This window comes from Bos grunniens, chromosome 1 (assembly GCF_055505025.1).
Source record: "Bos grunniens cultivar Pamir isolate PY7600 chromosome 1, Bosgru_T2T1.0, whole genome shotgun sequence".
Classification (NCBI taxonomy): Eukaryota; Metazoa; Chordata; class Mammalia; order Artiodactyla; family Bovidae; genus Bos; species Bos grunniens.
Genome location: NC_141165.1, coordinates 86,476,884 through 86,495,400, shown reverse-complemented (window position 1 = coordinate 86,495,400; position 18,517 = coordinate 86,476,884). Strand labels below are relative to the sequence as shown.

At 37.7% G+C, this 18,517-nt stretch overlaps 1 protein-coding gene across 2 annotated transcripts in view; it reads right to left on the bottom strand.

Moving 5' to 3' along the window:
* The window catches only part of PCYT1A (phosphate cytidylyltransferase 1A, choline), a 53,574-nt gene that overhangs the window by 17,168 nt on the left and 17,889 nt on the right, over positions 1-18,517 (bottom strand). For both annotated transcript variants that reach the window (XM_086400879.1, XM_086400871.1), the window contains exons 2-3: positions 16,085-16,211; positions 7,605-7,704 (exon numbers count right to left, since the gene is read on the bottom strand). In XM_086400879.1, the coding sequence (XP_086257005.1) occupies positions 7,605-7,704; positions 16,085-16,201 (217 nt within the window). In that variant the 5' untranslated portion in view covers positions 16,202-16,211. The remainder of the gene's footprint in view (positions 1-7,604; positions 7,705-16,084; positions 16,212-18,517) is intronic.

The following is an 18,517-nucleotide window of genomic DNA, read 5'->3' as shown; positions in this document are numbered from 1 at the left end:
TGGTATCTCTGATTTTCTTGAAGAGATCCCTAGTCTTTCCCATTCTGTTGTTTTCCTCTATTTCTTTGCACTGATCGCTGAGGAAGGCTTTCTTATCTCTTCTTGCTATTCTTTGGAACTCTGCATTCAGATGTTTATATCTTTCCTTTTCTCCTTTGCTTTTCGCTTCTCTTCTTTTCACAGCTATTTGTAAGGCCTCCCCAGACAGCCATTTTGCTTTTTTGCATTTCTTTTCTATGGGAATGGTCTTGATCCCTGTGTCCTGTACAATGTCACGAACCTCATTCCATAGTTCATCAGGCACTCTATCAGATCTAGGCCCTTAAATCTATTTCTCACTTCCACTGTCTAATCATAAGGGATTTGATTTAGGTCATACCTGAATGGTCTAGTGGTTTTCCCTACTTTCTTCAATTTAAGTCTGAATTTGGCAATAAGGAGTTCATGGTCTGAGCCACAGTCAGCTCCTGGTCTTGTTTTTGCTGACAGTATAGAGCTTCTCCATCTTTGGCTGCAAAGAATATAATCAATCTGATTTCGGTGTTGACCATCTGGTGATGTCCATGTATAGAGTCTTCTCTTGTGTTGTTGGAAGAGGGTGTTTGTTATGACCAGTGCATTTTCTTGGCAAAACTCTATTAGTCTTTGCCCTGCTTTATTCCGTATTCCAAGGCCAAATTTGCCTGTTCCTCCAGGTGTTTCTTGACTTCCTACTTTTGCATTCCAGTCCCCTATAATGAAAAGGACATCTGTTCAAGCTGGTTTTAGAAAAGGCAGAGGAACCAGAGATCAAATTGCCAACATCCGCTGGATCATAGAAAAAGCAAGAGAGTTCCAGAAAAACATCTATTTCTGCTTTATTGACTATGCCAAAGCCTTTGACTGTGTGGATCACAATAAACTGTGGAAAATTCTGAAAGAGATGGGAATACTAGACCACCTGATTTGCCTCTTGAGAAATCTGTATGCAGGTCAGGAAGCAACAGTTAGAACTGGACATGGAACAACAGACTGGTTCCAAATAGGAAAAGGAGTACGTCAAGACTGTATATTGTCACCCTGCTTATTTAACTTATATGCAGAGTACATCATGAGAAACGCTGGACTGGAAGAAACACAAACTGGAATCAAGATTGCCGGGAGAAATATCAATAACCTCAGATATGCAGATGACACCACCCTATGGCAGAAAGTGAAGAGGAACTCAAAAGCCTCTTGATGAAAGTGAAAGTGGAGAGTGAAAAAGTTGGCTTAAAGCTCAACATTCAGAAAACAAAGATCATGGCATCCGGTCCCACCACTTCATGGGAAATAGATGGGGAAACAGTGGAAACAGTGTCAGACTTTATTTTGAGGGGCTCCAAAATCACTACAGATGGTGACTGCAGCCATGAAATTAAAAGATGCTTACTCCTTGGAAGGAAAGTTATGACCAACCTAGATAGCATATTCAAAAGCAGAAACATTACTTTGCCAACAAAGGTTCGTCTAGTCAAGGCTATGGTTTTTCCTGTGGTCATGTACGGATGTGAGAGTTGGACTGTGAAGAAGGCTGAGCGCCGAAGAATTGATGCTTTTGAACTGCGGTGTTGGAGAAGACTCTTGAGAGTCCCTTGGACTGCAAGGAGATCCAACCAGTCCATTCTGAAGGAGATCAGCCCTGGGATTTCTTTGGAAGGAATGATGCTAAAGCTGAAACTCCAGTACTTTGGCCACCTCATGCGAAGAGTTGACTCATTGGAAAAGACTCTGATGCTGGGAGGGATTGGGGGCAGGAGGAGAAGGGGACGACAGAGGATGAGATGGCTGGATGGCATCTCTGAGTCGATGGACGTGAGTCTCCGTGAACTCCGGGAGTTGGTGATGGACAGGGAGGCCTGGCGTGCTGTGATTTATGGGGTCACAAAGAGTCGGACACGACTGAGCGACTGATCTGATCTGAAACATCCACATTAGGCCAAATCACGCTGAACTTTCTTGGATCAGCCCCAGATGTGCCTCTTGCTCTCTTCAGCCTTTTCCCCAGCACCCCAACCTCTCAATTCTCTATGTCTTAACCCAAGTCTTTGGAAAATCCAGGCTGGTGTATTAATCAACTGACCAGAAGGGGCCACTGTTGAACTAAAAATCTAGGGAGAAAGAACGCGTTTTGCATTCTTTTATCAAGTGGCTATGGGCCAGGATGACTATACCCTTTGACCTATATCTGCTGTTTCAGCACATTATCAAGAGCAACTGCTTTCACTTTCAAAAATGGTCTTGATTTGGATTATAAATTATAGTCTTTGCACTACTTCTAGACTAAGTAACTAGATGTTCTCCTTTAAACAGAAAAGACCTGGGTTTAAATTTATTATTTCTTTTAATATATTCTCTCAAATAGCTACCACTGAAACATTTCATCTTTAACAGATTTCCATTGCCCTTCAGACTCTTGCCTTTTTATTCTTTTCTAAAAGTGAAAAAAGTCCTTTTGTCTTCTAAAAGAGACAAGAATAGGAAGTCAAGAGATACGTAGAGTAACAGGCAAATTTGGCCCTGGAATAAAAATGAAGCAGGGCAAAGGTTAACAGAGTTTTGCCAAGAGAATGCACCGGTCATAGTAAACACCCTCTTCCAACAACACAAGAGATGACTCTACATATGGACATCACCAAATGGTCAATACTGCAATCAGAATGATTATATTCTTTGCAGTCAAAGATGGAAAAGTTCTATACCATCAGCAAAAACAAGATCAGGAGCTGACTGTGACTCCTTACTGAAAATTCAGACTTAAACTGAAGAAAGTAGGAAAAACCCTAGACCATGCAGGTAGACCTAAATCAAATCCTTTACGATTATACAGTGCAAGTGACAAATAGATTCAAGGGATTAGATCTGACAGACAGAGTGCCTGAAGAACTGTGGATGAAGGTTTGTGACACTGTACAGGAGGAGATGGTCAAAACCATCCCCAAGAAAAAGAAACACAAAAAGGCAAAATGGTTGTCTGAGGAGGCCTTACAAATAGCTGAGAAAAGAAGAGAACAACTTCCAGATGTTCAAAAGGTAAAGGAGAAAAGGAAAGAGATACCCATCCGAATGCAGAGTTCCAGAGAATAGCAAGGAGAGATAAGAAAGCCTTCCTAAGTGATCAATGCAAAGAAACAGAGGAAAACAAAAGAATGGGAAAGACTAGGGATCTCTTCAAGAAAATTAGAGATACCAAGGGAACATATCATGCACAGATGGGCACAATAAAGGACGGAAATGGTACGGACCTAACAGAAGCAGACAATATTAAGAAGAGGTGGCAAGAATACACAGAGGCAATATACAGAGGAAGACTTTAATGATCTAGATAACCACACAATGGTGTGATCACTGACCTAGAGCCAGACATCTTGGAATGTGAAGTCAAGTGGGCCTTAGAAAGCATCACTAGGAACAAAGCTAGTGGAGGTGATGGAATTCCAGCTGAGCTATTTCAAATCCTAAAAGATGATGCTGTGAAAGTGCTACACTCAATATGCCAGCAAATTTGGACAACTAGCAGTGGCCACAGGACTGGAAAAGGTCAGTTTTCATTCCAATCCCAAAGAAAGGCAATGCCAAAGAATGTTGAAACAACCACGCAACTGCACTCATCTCACACACTAGCAAAGTAATGCTCAAAATTCTCCAAGCCAGGCTTCAACAGTACATGAACTTCCAGATGTTCAAGTTGGATTTAGAAAAGGCAGAGGAACCAGAGATCAAATTGCCAATATCCACTGGATCATCGAAAAAGCAAGAAAATTCCAGAAAAACACCTACTTCTGCTTTATTGATGATGCCAAAGCCTTTGACTGTATGGATCATAACAAACTGGGAAATTCTTAAAGAGACTGGAATACCAGACCACGTGACCTGCGTCCTGAGAAATCTGTATGCAGGTCAAGAAGCAACAGTTAGCACTGGACATGGAATGGACTGGTTCCAAATTAGGAAAGGAGTATATCAAGGCTGTATATTGTCATCCTGCTTATTTAACTTATATGCAGACTACATCATGGGAAATGCCGAGCTGGATGAAGCACAAGCTGGAATCAAGATTGCCGGGAGAAATACCAGTAACCTCAGATATGCAGATGACATCTCCCTTATGGCAGAAACCCAAGAGGAACTAACGAGCCTCTTGATGAAAGTGAAAGAGGAGAGTGAAAAAGCTGGCTTAAAACTCAACATTCAGAAAACTAAGATCAAGGCATCCAGTCCCATCACTTCATAGCAAATAGATGAGAAACAATGGAAACAGTGAGAGACTTTATTTTCTTCGGCTCCAAAATCACTGCAGATAGTGACTGCAGCCATGACATTAAAAGACGCTTGCTCCTTGGAAGAAAAGCTATGACCAACCTAGACAGCATATTAAAAAGCAGAGACATTACTTTGCCAACCAAGGTCCATCTAGTCAAAGCTATGGTTTTTCCAGTAGTCATGTATGGATGTGAGAGTTGAACCATAAAGAAAGTTGAGCATCGAAGAATTGATGCTTTTGAACTGTGGTGTTGGAGAAGACTCTTGAGAGTCCCTTGGACTGCAAGGAGATCCAACCAGTCAATTCTAAAGGAAATTAGTCCTGAATATTCATTGGAAGGACTGATGCTGAAGCTGAAACTCTAATCCTTTGGCCCCCTCGATGTGAAGAACTGACTCATTAGAAAAGATCCTGAGGCTGGGAAAGATTGAAGGCAGGAGAAGAGTATGACAGAGGATAAGATGGCTGGATGGCATCACTGACTCGATGGACATGAGGTCTGAGCTATCTTCAGGAGTTGCTGATGGATGGAGAAGCCTGGTGTGCTGCAGTCCATGGGGTCTCAAAGAGTCAGACACAACTGAGCAACAGAACTGAACTGAAAAGAGACAATCTTCTCATCTCTCAAGCCATACTCCTTTTATTTCTATGTAGTGCATTTGCTCCAAGATTACACAAACTTCCCTCTTATACTCTCCCTTAACCTCCCTAAGTGAAAACTTAGGGGCAGGGGAGGGATGCCTCTTGAACCAGTTATTGGTTTAAAATTCATTAATGATGGCATGTGTAGATTCTTTATTGGTTTATTCCTTATCTGGTACCTGCATGAAGACAATCAATTACTTGGTTATTTAACATAATACTGAACAGAGAGAATAAGATAAAGGAAAAACCAGAGGTCAAATTGGCAAACTTTATAGGCCAATTTGGGACTATTTGTTCTACCCAAGATATAATCAGTTTGCTGATGGTCTTCTATTATTTATAACTGATGTCTACAAAGAATAACAACACTCCAGGGTGAAAGGAACACAAAGATGGAAAAACTTAGGTTTTAGCTCCAATTCTATCACTAATTATTTGTTTTACTGTAGGGGAAACTTCACTTCTTAATTTCTATGGACCTTTATTCATGTATATAAAATGAAGAGACTATTAAGTATATAATCTCAAAAATGACTTACCTGTAAAATTCCACTATTGTAAAATTTTTAGAAATTAGATTTACTATTTAGCATTTGTTAATTACAAGTGTCAAAACTTGGAAACAGGATACCTATATATACATACAGTTTTATCTTCCACAAATGGTATGTGGCTAGATTAGCAACAAGGTGGTTAATGTAACTAATACGATCAGATCTGGTGAGGTACTGCATTCTCAATGTGTGTCATTAGCATATGAAAAGTCCTTGCCTTCAACAGGCTCTACGATCACATCGGAATGTGATCCCTGAACTGTCCAGCGGCATTCTTAAGTAGAACCTGCCACCACTACTCTGTCACATACAGCCTGTCTTTACTTGGTGTCATTTTACTCTGCCTCATTAGCCTAGTTATTACTGAAGTAAGAGGAGCCAAACCCAAAACAAATCATGTCATAAATCAGAAGGGTTGTGATAAACATGAGCTGTATCTAAACATTCTTCCAAAAGGACCACATTCTCTGGAATTTTGAGGACCTCAAAACCATACTATATACGGATAAGATACAGCCAAGGGGTATTAGGATCCTAGCCTGACACTGCTCAGCATTCATTTCAGTACTTCTAAGTTACAACAGAGAGTAAAGATACTAACACAAATAGTAAGAAGTAACCATAAATATCTTCTATATACTGAAAATATATATAGATTTGTGGCTATAACTACCTCTTATTCCTGAGAGCTTGCCTAGGTTGAGTCCAGCCCTACATTTACAGAATAAAAACCATAGTAATCAAGAAAGAAATGAAAAAGGATTGGGGAAAAAAGGAGAATTGGAGAACTTAAAGAGAAGTAAGGACAGATGCCAACAGGACTTTGTATTCATAAAAAATGCTCATGCAGTTTCTGTTTTATTCTTTTTAATGTTCATTGAAGGACAGTTGCTTTACAATGTTGTTAGTTTCTGCTATATAGCAAAGTCAATCAGTTATACATATATCCCCTCTTTTTTTAAGATTTCCTTCCCATTTAGGTCACCAGAGAGCACTGAGTAGGGTTTTCTGTGCTATACAACAGGTTTTCGTGAATTATCTGTTTTATACATAGTAGTATATATAAATCAATCCCAATCTCCCCATTCATTCCACTCTCTCCTCCCCACCAAGTATTCATAGAGTTTGTTCTCTACATCTGTATCTCTATTTCTGCTTTGCAAATAAGTTCATCTGTAACATTTTTCTTGGTTCCACATATAAGCAATACTATACGATGTTTGTTTTTCTCTTTCTGATTTACTTCACACTGTATGACAATCTCTAGGTCTATATCCATGTCTCTGCAAATGGTACTATTTCATTCCTTTTTATGGCTGAGTAATACTCCACTGTATTGATGTACCACATCTTCTTTATCTATTCCTCTGGCGATGGACATTTAAATTGCTTCCAAGTCCTACTACTGTAAACAGTGCTGCAATGAAAACTAGGATTTGATGATCTCCAAAACCAACTGCCCAAAACAGGGAAAGTGTCTAGGATACATATTAATAATTTATGAGGCCAAAAACTGCTAACTAATGATGTAAACTAAGTATACAAATAAAGAGTATGGGCTTGGAAAATAATACAGAAAAGTCTTCTTTGGAAAAACTTGGAAAACTATCAATATCAATAAAGATAAAATTAAGTGAAGAGCATCTCCCAACTTTGGATATTTTTGTTGTATATCAATCAGTAGTATCATAGGTAGTGTACAGACTGATAGAAAGGAAAACTTGGGGGAAATTCTGAAGACTATTAAAAATGTGACAGTCTGACATTATCTGGGCCTCTGAAAAAACAGACAGGATTATAAACCAGCTCAAGTTAATATTTTATCCTCTTTGTTCCTCTGTATCTCCAGCTATGATGATAACAGCCCAAAATGTGTATCACTATTTCTCCTAGCTATGACAAAAATACTGGGAAATAAGTATACAATAAGAAGAAACAAATGAAATTTTATGGGGTACATTATCCTCTCAAATAGAATAGCAAGGGAGATGGAAGGAAAACCTCTCTCAACTAGCTTTTCCAGGTAAACCAAGGGAAGAATATAAAGTAGGTGGGTATTTCATAAATACAACTGAATGTTAAAAACAATAGTCAAACAAAAACATAATTCATTATTTACTTACAAGGAGTTCCTCTGCTGGCTTCTTCCATAGTTACCCTGACATAGGGCTTACTAAAGTCTACTTCAATTTCATCAGAAAAAGGCGCTGGCTGCCGTAAACCCTTAAGAGGAAAATGAAGGAAAAGATAAATTCAATAAAATGCTCAAAAAAAATGGTAGCTTGACAGAACAGTTATTAAACATGCTATGATTAAAATTTTTCCTAAATCTTGGTAACTTTAAAAAGGAAAAAGATATAAGCATTCCAAAATGACAAGTGAAAGTACAACCTTTTACCAGATGGGCAAATCATGGCATGAAAAATAAATGTCTTGATGGTGATTTCAGCCACCATGGTGGACGGTGGCTGGGAAGCTACACATAGTCCCAACCAACTGGGTCCAGAATGACAGCTCCTCTACCAGATGGTAGAAGAGCCAACCCTGAACTATGTGATGAAATTGCCAAAGTTCACAAGTGCATTTTCTTACCACTTAGTTGAAGTGGTACGGAACTGGGAAGGCAAACAGCTGCCATATTCTTTAAGTAGAATCATCACTGTGTAATGCTTTACACTGTAAATATGTTCTAATTCTCATTTACAGCCCTGTGAGGCAGGTAGTATGATAGTTAATACCCTCAATTTAAAGATGAGGAAAATGAGGTTCAGAGAAGTTATATGAATTGCATGTAATTACTCAGAGGCAAAGCTGAAATATGAATACAGGTATGCTCTTTTCCTCTTTGGAGGAAAGTCTTACTTAGGAGTTTTTGTTACATTTATTTCTAAGTATTTTATTCTATTTGATGCTTTTGTAACTGTTTTCTTAATTTTATTTTTGGGTTGTTCCTTGCCAGTATAGAGAAATGCAATTGATTTGTTAAGTGTGTATGTATCGGTATGAGTAATTTCAGTTGATTCTCATCTCCTGTGGCTTTGTTAAACTCAATTATCAGTTCGAGCAGTTTGTTTGATAGATTCCTTAGGACTGTCTACATATGAGACCATGTTGTATGTGAATAAAGACAGTTTTACTTATTCCTTTCCAACCTGAATGTCTTTAATTTCCTTTCGTTATCCCTTATTGCACTAGTTGAAACCTCTAGTACAATGGTGAATAGAGATTGCAAGGACAAACATTCTGGCCTTACTCCCAGTCTGAGGGGAGAAGCATGCAGTCTTTCAACATCAAGTATTAAGTTAGCTGTAGGTTTTTCTTAGATGTCCTTCATCAGATTGAGCGATCTCTCTTCCTTTTGTAGTTTATTGAGAGGTGTTTTGGGTTTTGTTTTTTTGGCCATGTCAAGCAGTTTGCAGGATTTTAGTTTGCTAACAAGGGATAGAACCAGGGACACAGCAATGAAAGTACTAAGTCCTAATCACTGGGCCACCAGTGAATTAATTCCTTGTTGAAAGTTTTTTAATGAACAAATGTTGGATTTTGTCACATGCCTTTTATACAATATAGGGACAATCATATTTTGGTTTTTTAAATTAATTATGGTGTATGAGATGCATTGATTTTAGAATGCTAAGCCAATCTTTCATTCTTGAGTGAGATTCTTCTTGATCACACTGTATAAATCTTTTCATATGTTCTGGGATTCAATTTGTTAATATATTATTAGGAATCTTTGCATCTAAGTTTATGAGGGATTTTGAACTATGATTTCTTTTCTTGTTCTATTTTTGCCTGGCTTTGATATCTGGTCTCATAAAATGGATTAGGAAATGTTATCTCCTCTATTTTCTGAAAGTGTATAGGGTTGGTATTACTTCTTCCTCTAATGTTTGATAGAATTCACCAGTGAAGTCATCTGTGTCCAGCTTTGTTTTTGTGGGAAGATTTTCTTAAAGACAATGCAATATTTTTAATTGGGACAGGTCTATTCACATTTTATTTTTTCCTTGGGTCAGTTTTGGCAATTTGGCTCTTTCTAGGAATAAGTCTGTTTCACCTGAATTGTCACATTTTTTGGCATGGAGTTGTTCATAATATTCCCTTACAATTTTTTAAATTTCTGTTGGGTTATAGTGATGTTCACTTAGAATTTTAAATTCTACACAGATCACATCATGACTGGGATAAATTCAGAAACTTGGAAGACACTTTTAATTTCAGATAAGGATATATTTTTAAAATAAGGTTTTAAAATGAAAATATATTTCTTTTAAAGATCACTTATATAAGCTTAGTTTAAAATATGCTAAAGCTATAAGAAAAAGTCATTTTTAGGAAATTTGTGTGTGTTATCTTTTTTTAGATGTTTTTAAAAAGAGGTTAAGAAAAGACCAGGGAGGGCTTCTCTGGTGGTCCAATGGTTAAGAATCCGCCTTGCAATGCAGGGGACACCAGTTCAATCCCTAGTCCCAGAAGATCCCACATGCTGTGGGGCAACTAAGCCCATGTGTCACAACTACTGAAGCCCACGCACCTCAAGCCTATGCTCCACAACAAGAGAAGCCACCACAATGAAAGGCCCAAGCACCACAACTAGAGACTGAGCCCCCACTCAACACAACCAGGCCCACACACAGCAACTAAGACCCAGCACAGCCAAAAATAGAATAAAATTTTTAAAAAAGAGTAAAAAGACAAAGATCATAAGAAAAAAAAAGAACAGACCAAAATGTGCGATTTTCTGAAGTAATTAAGAGATTTACTTACAGATTAAATTGAAAAAAACAATTTATCCTCTAAAAGTTAGTACTCAAAGAGATATCTGACAGTAATTTGTGTTTCTAAAAGGATATGCTAGTCACAAAATAAGATATATTCTATGATTCCACCTATATAAAGGTCAAAAACAGGCAAAACTAATCTATGGTGAATAGAAACCACAGAACAAAAAAAAAAATCTTGGAAAAGCAGATACTGACTAGCAGGGGTGTGAGGGGGTCTTCTGGATGTACTAGTTATTACATGAATATGTACACATATAAACATTTATTGAGCTGTACATCTAAGGTTTATGCATTCTACTGTATATAAGTATAACTCAAAAAACAAATGCCATTCAGACATAAAAAGGAATGCAATACTGATACCTGCTACAACATGGATGAACCTTGAAAAAATCATGCTAAGTGAAAGAACCAGCCACAAAAGACAACTTATTATATGATTCCATTTATCTGCAATGTTCAGAATTGGAAAGTTCATGGATAGAAAATAGATTACTGGTAACAGTGGGCTGGAAGGGTTGGGGAGAAATGGAGAGTGACAGCTAACAGGTACAGGGTTTCTCTCTGGAGTAATGAAAATGTACTAAAATGTATTATGATGATGGCTACACAGCTCTGTGAACATTTTAAAAAGCTTTGAATTGCACACTCAAAATGTGTGTGTGAATTATAATGGTGTAAGAATTATCACAATGAAGTTTATATAAATAAATGCTTATATATAAAATATATGAAATAGAAAAAATTATGCTTATTAACATTAGTACGTGTAGATGAAAGACAGCCTTACTGTGTTCTCTGAAATAATTCAAATGTCCAACAACTGATGAATGGATAAACATAGTAGTATGTCTATACGGATTCACTTTTAAAAAGGAATGAAGTACTGATAAGCACTATCACCTGGATAGACCTTGAAAACATTGTGCTAAATAAAAGAAGCCAGACATAAAAAAGGCCACATATTATGTGATTATACCAAATGTCTATAATAGGCAAATCCCTAGAGAGAGAAAGTAGATTAGTGGTTGCCAGGGTATAGAGGGAGGGGAGAATGAGGGAATGATTGCTAATGGGTATGGGATTTCTTTCCGTGGTAATAAAAATATTCTGGAATTAGACAGTGGTGATTTAGTGTTAAAACCACTGTGAATTTTTAGTGTTAAAAACCACTGAATTGTACACTTTAAAATGATTAAAACAGTGAACTTTGGGCTTCCCTGATGTCTCAGTGGGTAAGAATCTGCCTACAATCAGGAGACATGGGTTTGATCCCTGGGTTGGGAAGATTCCCGAAGGAGAAAATAGCAACCCACTCCAGTATTGTTGCCTGAAAAATCCCATGGACAGAGCAGCCTGGTGGGCTACAATCCAAAGGATGGCAAAGAGGTGGACACAACTGAGCGACTAAGCACAGCACAAAATGGTGAACTTTATGCTATGTGAATTTTACCTTAATTTTAAAAGATACATTAAGTATTCTATCTTTAATAACTCTGTTTCTTCAATCTTCCTTGTAGAAGGCAAATGCAGCTGTCCCTTCTGGCTAGAGTTTGTGCTGAATTGATTCCTCCTAAGTATAGAGAATGAAACCTAAGGTTCTTCAGCTATGGCAGATCAGCAAAACCTTTAACTGTCTAGAGCTGCCTCCAGTTAGAATGAGTAGTATTTAAAAAAACAAAACAAAACAAAAAAACCACCCTATTATTATCTTCTCAGAGAAAAGTGTCACTAAAAGCTGAAATTTATAAAAGTAGGACCAAGTATTTCTTTGTACCTATGTTCTCCTAAAACAAATCTCCTTTATTTTAACCTCAAATGAATCCTATGGAATATTATAGCTTTCAAGTCTTCTGATTCTCTGGTAGCAAAGTACAAATGAAAGGGCAAGCCTTTAGGACCCGAAAATCGTTAGATCTAAATTCCAGCCCTATCACTTAATAGCAGTGAAATCATGGCAAGCTTCTAAAGCTTTCATCTTCTATAAAATGGAAGGCAGTAAAACCTGCTCCATAAGTTTGTTATGAGGATTAAATAAAATAACATATGCAAAGTAACTAGTACAGTGTTTCACATACAAGTAGTCACTCAACAAATCTACAACATTAGCTCATTCTCTCTTCCATGTTATAGAACACAGGTTTATTTATGCCAACAAAATTAACTAATTTGTATTAATCTAAGAGGTTAGCTTCTAAATGTTATATAAAATTTCTAAGTTTATGCAAATTATAACTAACAGTGCGTGCTAAGTCTCTTCAGTCATGTCCAACTCTTTGTGACCCTGTGGACTGTAGCCCACCAGGCTCCTCTGTCCATGGGATTCTCCAGGCAAGAATACTGGACTGAGTTGCATGCCCTCTTCCAGGGGATCTTCCTGACCTAGGAATCAAACCCATGTCTCTTATGTCTTCTGCACTGGGAGACGGATTCTTAACCACTAGCCCCACCTGGGAAGTCCATAACTAATAGTATATACTGCATGCATGCAAGCTGAGTCACTTCAGTTGTGTCCGACTCTTTTCAACCCTATGGACCATAGCCCACCAGGCTCCTCTGTCTAAGGGATTCTCCAAGCAAGAATACTGGAGGGGGTTCCCATTTTCTCCTCCAAGGTATCTTCCCAACTCAGGGATCAAACCCGCGTCTCATGTCTCCTGCATTGTCAAGCGGATTCTTTGCCAGTAGTGCTACCTGGGAAGCCCAGCAGTATATACTACTATAGTATAATACTATAACTAATAGTATTATAACTAAAAATTAAAACTTAAAATGATCATCATTATCCTCCAAATTATGAAAGAACTTCTAAATGCAATATTGCTTTCATAAAAACTTTCTCCTGACTGTTGTTGTTGTTTAGTGACTAAGCCATGTCCAACTCTTTTGCAATCCCACGGACTGTAGCCCACCAGGCTCCTTTGTCCATGGATTTCCCAGGCAAGAATACTGGAGCGGGTTGCCATTTCCTTCTCCAGGGAATCTTCTGACCCAGGGATCAAACCCACGTCTCCTGCTTGGCAGGCGGATTCTTTATCACTGAGCCACCCAGAAGCACAAATTCTTTATACTTTAAGACAAACTAGCCATAAAGTTATCCTTTAATTTTTCCTCCTTAATTCTTTTCTCTCCTTTATATCCATTCTATCATGACCTACAAACCCAGCTACCAAATACTTGGTGACACATCCTATTCCTTGCCCTGCTCTCAAGGAAAGCACTTTTTTTAAAAACTAGAGATCTGAGTTACAGAGCTCTATATTATGTTCACATCTCTCCTCCCAGTAACCACTGCCATGCAGGCACAATGTAAGTATGTCATAAAATCTTGTTTGTTCAACCCAAATATCAACTAATGAGAGGATAAATAAAATGTAGTATGTGATTTACAATGGAATGTTACTTGTCAATAAAAACAAATTAAGTACTGAATATGCCACATTAATGAATCGTGAAAACACATTCAGTAAAATAAGCCAGCCACAAAAGACCAGCTATTGTGTATTGCCATTTATCTGCAATGTCCAGAATAGGCAAATCTATAGGAATAATGTAGATTAGTGGTTTCTAGAGGTGAGAGCTTGGGAGGAAATGGGAAGTGACTGTTAATGGGTATGGGGCTTATTTTAGGGATAAGAATATTCTAAAATTGGTTGTGGTGATGGTAGCACAACTCTATGAATATATTAAAAACCATTGAGTTGTACAGTTTAAATGGGTAGATTTGTGATCTCAGTAAAGAAAAAAAATCTTGTTTTTTCTACAGAGTTGAAAGAGATTCAGAGATAGAAAGCATATGTGTACAGCAGAGATTACACACAAGTTTATTTAGCAGATACTCCTCATTAGAGTCAGTCCAGCCTCTTGGGTGAGTGAATCTTTGCTCATCAGCCCTTGATAAATAGCCAGTGTATACAAGAGAGGAACGTGAAATAGGTAGCAAGCCATTACTGATTTGTGACATGAATATATGAAGCAGAGTAACTAAAAACACTGAGATTCTTCAGATTCTAAAAACCAAGAGATTTAACTCTTCTCAGAGCCCATTCCACTAAGATTCATCTTCTTAGGTCTATTCCTGGCTACGGTGATCAGCTCAGAGTATTACCTTCTTGGTTATAGCTTGTCCCTACTACAAGTGAGAATGCTGAATTTGTGCCTACCACCATCTCCTAAACCTGAATTCTCTAAGAAACATTCAGAAATTAACAATGCTCTGTTTTGTTGACTGCTGAGTCATTTTCTGAGTTTAGCTGCTGTGGTATAAAGAATAATGTTCTCCTAAGGATGTGTACATCTTATGTTCTCGAACCTGTGACTATGCTATCTTACATGGCAACATGGGCTTTGCAAATGTGATTAAAGGATTTTGAGATAGATTGTCCTGGAATAGCTAAGTATGTTCATCCAATGTAATTACAAGTCTTTACAAGTGAAAGAAAGAGGCAGGAGATTCAGAAGGAGATGTGATGACAAAAGCAGTGGTCAGAGTGTTGTGACTGCTAGCTGGTCCCCTGAGCAAAGCAATATGGGCAACCTCTAGAAGCTGGAAAATATAAGGAAACAGTTCTCCCCTAGAACCTCCAGCCCTACCAACACTTGACTTTGGCTTTCTGAGACCCATTTCAAACTTCTAATCCCCAAAACTATAAGATAATATATCTGTATTGTTTTACACCATTGATTAAATTTGTGGTTATTTGTTACAGAGAAACAGGAAATGAACACACTTGCCCTTAGCATCATCATTAACATCAGTCCTGGAGCATAAACCTCCCATTTGTGAAGTCCAGTTGCTTTTACTGCTCAAGATAGTATATTGGCTTGGAACAACTGTTACTTATGTCAGAGTAGAAATGTTTTTCCTTCTGGGTTATGAAGCTCCAAAAGTAACCAGTGGAAACTGCAGTTTGATCAATGGCTAGTGGTTAATATAGGTACAAAAATACAGAAACATGTGATTCTGTTACTGGGATTTTATTTTTTTTTATTTTTTTATTTTTTGACACTTTTTTTTTTTCTTTAATAGAAAATTATTTAATTAGTATACATGTGTTCCCCATCCTGAACCCTCCTCCCTCCTCCCTCCCCACACCATCCCTCTGGGTCGTCCCAGTGCACCAGCCCCAAGCATCCAGCATCGTGCATTGAACCTGGACTGGCATCTCGTTTCATAAAACATGGATTTCATAACATTGTGTACCAATAATAACTCCAATTATCTATAAATATTCTTTGATATGCTTTCCAGGGGAAGTTTCAGGAAGGGTACCAACCTGAGACAGGATCAAGAGTTTGGAAAGCAGTCTTTCATCAAATGTTTGTAAGTGGTTAGGAAATACAAAGATAACACTTCAGAGATAAAGGAACATAAGGTAGGCAGTAGTAGAAAAAGGTTCTTATCTAAGATATAATTAGTAATGGAGTGGAGCAGTGATATAACAGAAAAGACAGTAAGACACAGAAAACTAAACAAGAGATGATACCAAGATCAGATCACTGCCTGGGGCTACAATTTCTCTATTTCATTACTTTGAATTTTATCATTTTTTTGCCTAATATACATACAAACTCCAAGTTTTCCTAAAATTCTTTTTTCAATTTCAGTGTAAAGTTCTTACAACTGAACTCTGAATTATAATCTGCATATGATTTCCAACAACTGTCGGAAAGTCACTATTCACACTTACTGTTCATTCTTTCCATTATTTAAGAAGACCTGATAAGAAGTAATATTGATATCATCAGTGTTATATCACTTTCTACCTTCCCCCTGCAAGGTTAAGAGTTCAAAAAGAAATCTCTTCCTTACTTACAATTGCACAGCGTGGCATTTTTGAAGGAATTCCATCTTCTTCTGTTGCCCCATTGGGTCCAGGTGTCTCTTTCCTCCTCTTCCTTGTGTTGACTTTGGCTGAATTCTGTGTATCCATCTTCTTTTAGCTGGTCATAAAAAGTGAAAAGAATTTTTTTCTCACTGGGGAGAAAATTTCTCAATGACAGGGAAAAGCACACACTTCACAAAGATGAACCAAACGCATCTGATAAAAAAGAGCAAAGCGTCACAAAAACCAGGCTCTAGTAGAAACACTGAAATGCCTCTCTGTGGAACAATGGCCACAATTAATCATCTGGAGCTTGGAAATTACAGCACAAACAATACTAACTATTTATTTCATACCCTGACTGCATGCAAAACACTGGAAGAACTTGGCTGAGAAGGTTAGTTATACAGACTTTCACTACTCTTGCATCACATCCCTAGGACACCTAGAGGTCTTACAGGTGCAAGGAAATGTGAAAGGTATGTCTTTGGTACAGATGGAGAAAGAGTCTTTTTTAAAAAAGAAAAAAAGATGGCCATCAGCAATTACTGGTTAACAAAGTCTGGATTTCTTAATTCTAAATGCTCTGTATATTTCAAAGACCACTTGTCCAGAGTTAGAGGTATGAAAATTGTAGAGTAAGTATACTTGTGAGCTTCTCTGGTAGCTCAGCAGTAAATAATCTGCCTGCTAATGCAGGAGACTCAGGTTTGATCCTTGGTTTGGGAAGATGCCTAGAGAAGGAAATGGCAACCCACCCCAGTATTCCTGACTGGGGAATCCCACGGATAGCGATAGGGGAGCTTGGCAAGCTGTTACAGCCCAGGGGGGTCTCAGAGTCAGACACAACTTAGAAACTAAACAACAAACATACTTTATCTTTTAAATGTCTTTCCTTTTCCTTTTTCAATACTCATTTCCCCGTCCTCTTTGAGAGCCTTAGCACCTTAAACTTGTTCACAATCCCCAACTACTAAAACCCCACCCAGGCTTCTTCCCCCAAGGAAAATTTATTTATTGTTGTCTCATTTAAAAGAAAACATTTAGCAACTATTACAGAAAAGTTCTGAATATTTGATGTTTTATGTTTGCTGCTGCTGCTGCTAAGTCGCTTCAGTCATGTCCGACTTTGTACGACCCCATAGACAGCAGCCCACCAGGCTCCCCCGTCCCTGGGATTCTCCAAGCAAGAATATTGGAGTGGGTTGCCATTGTTTTATGTTTAGGTGACATAATTTTTACAATTAAATTTATTCTTGATAATGATAAAATTTTAGGTATCAGCCAGGAATTAGAGAGAGAGAGGAACTTCAATGATCAACTGCCACCTCTGTCCAAGATATAATGACAGATGGAAAAAAGATCCTCAGAACACAAGTGGTAAACAAAACAAAATACTAGACAGAATGAGGACTTTCTACTCTGTCTCTCTGCCTCTAATAAGCCCTCCTGAATAAGATATTTATTTAAACAATTGCAATCGTGCCTTATTTTCTTTCCTCTGGCTAAATTCCAAAGAGCAATGTGACAAGATCTACAAGAAACCTGACCTAATTCTTAGAGACTGAAGGAGACACCTCATGAGTCATGGCTAAGTATTAGCCTGATATGAAAAAAATGTCAGAGTCTAAAGTGAAAGATGAATACCACCCAGAAACTTCCTTTCATCACATATTCAAATTCAAATGTCCTTTCATCACAAATTAAAATAAAAAGGAAGAAGAGAATTATATACTTAGTAAGTTTTTCCAGTGATGATGATGAGTGATTTTCATGATTGTTATTAATTATTCTTTTGAAATACCGAGAATTCAGATTTACTACTCTCATCTCACTGATCTGAGTGGTCTGCTAAGAATGCCTGATCAGTCCAATTAATGACCGTTTCTAATTTGCAAACAAGATTTTGCTGCAAATATCTGTTAAATTCTCAGAGTAGGCAGACAAAATCCATTATGAGAAATATAATCAGCAAATGGTGTCAGGTAGCTCAAAGATCAGGCAGTCAATAATACTGAGTATGTATTGTGTACAATGTATTATAATTTTTACAGTAAAAGCTATTTTCTCAAGCAGACTTCTTCAATCAATGTGAGGAAACCACATTTATGATATAAAAATGCTCCTTAAGATTCTAAAACCACTGGGGGAAATTTTGTTTGGGAACAGGAGTTTACACAGTTTCAAACTCTCTCTCCATCAATGACTTATTAATTACAAAGTAAAGCGAGTTACCTTTAAAGTGAAAAAAAAAAAAAAACTCTTACCTAAATAATTAAAGCTAATTAACATCACCAATAATGCTTCCTGATACAAGGCACTGGGGTCATATTATCTGCCAAAAACACATAACCTATGTACTTATGAGGAACAATTAGACAAACCTCAACAATTAGACAAACCTCTACAAAACAAGCCTGTATT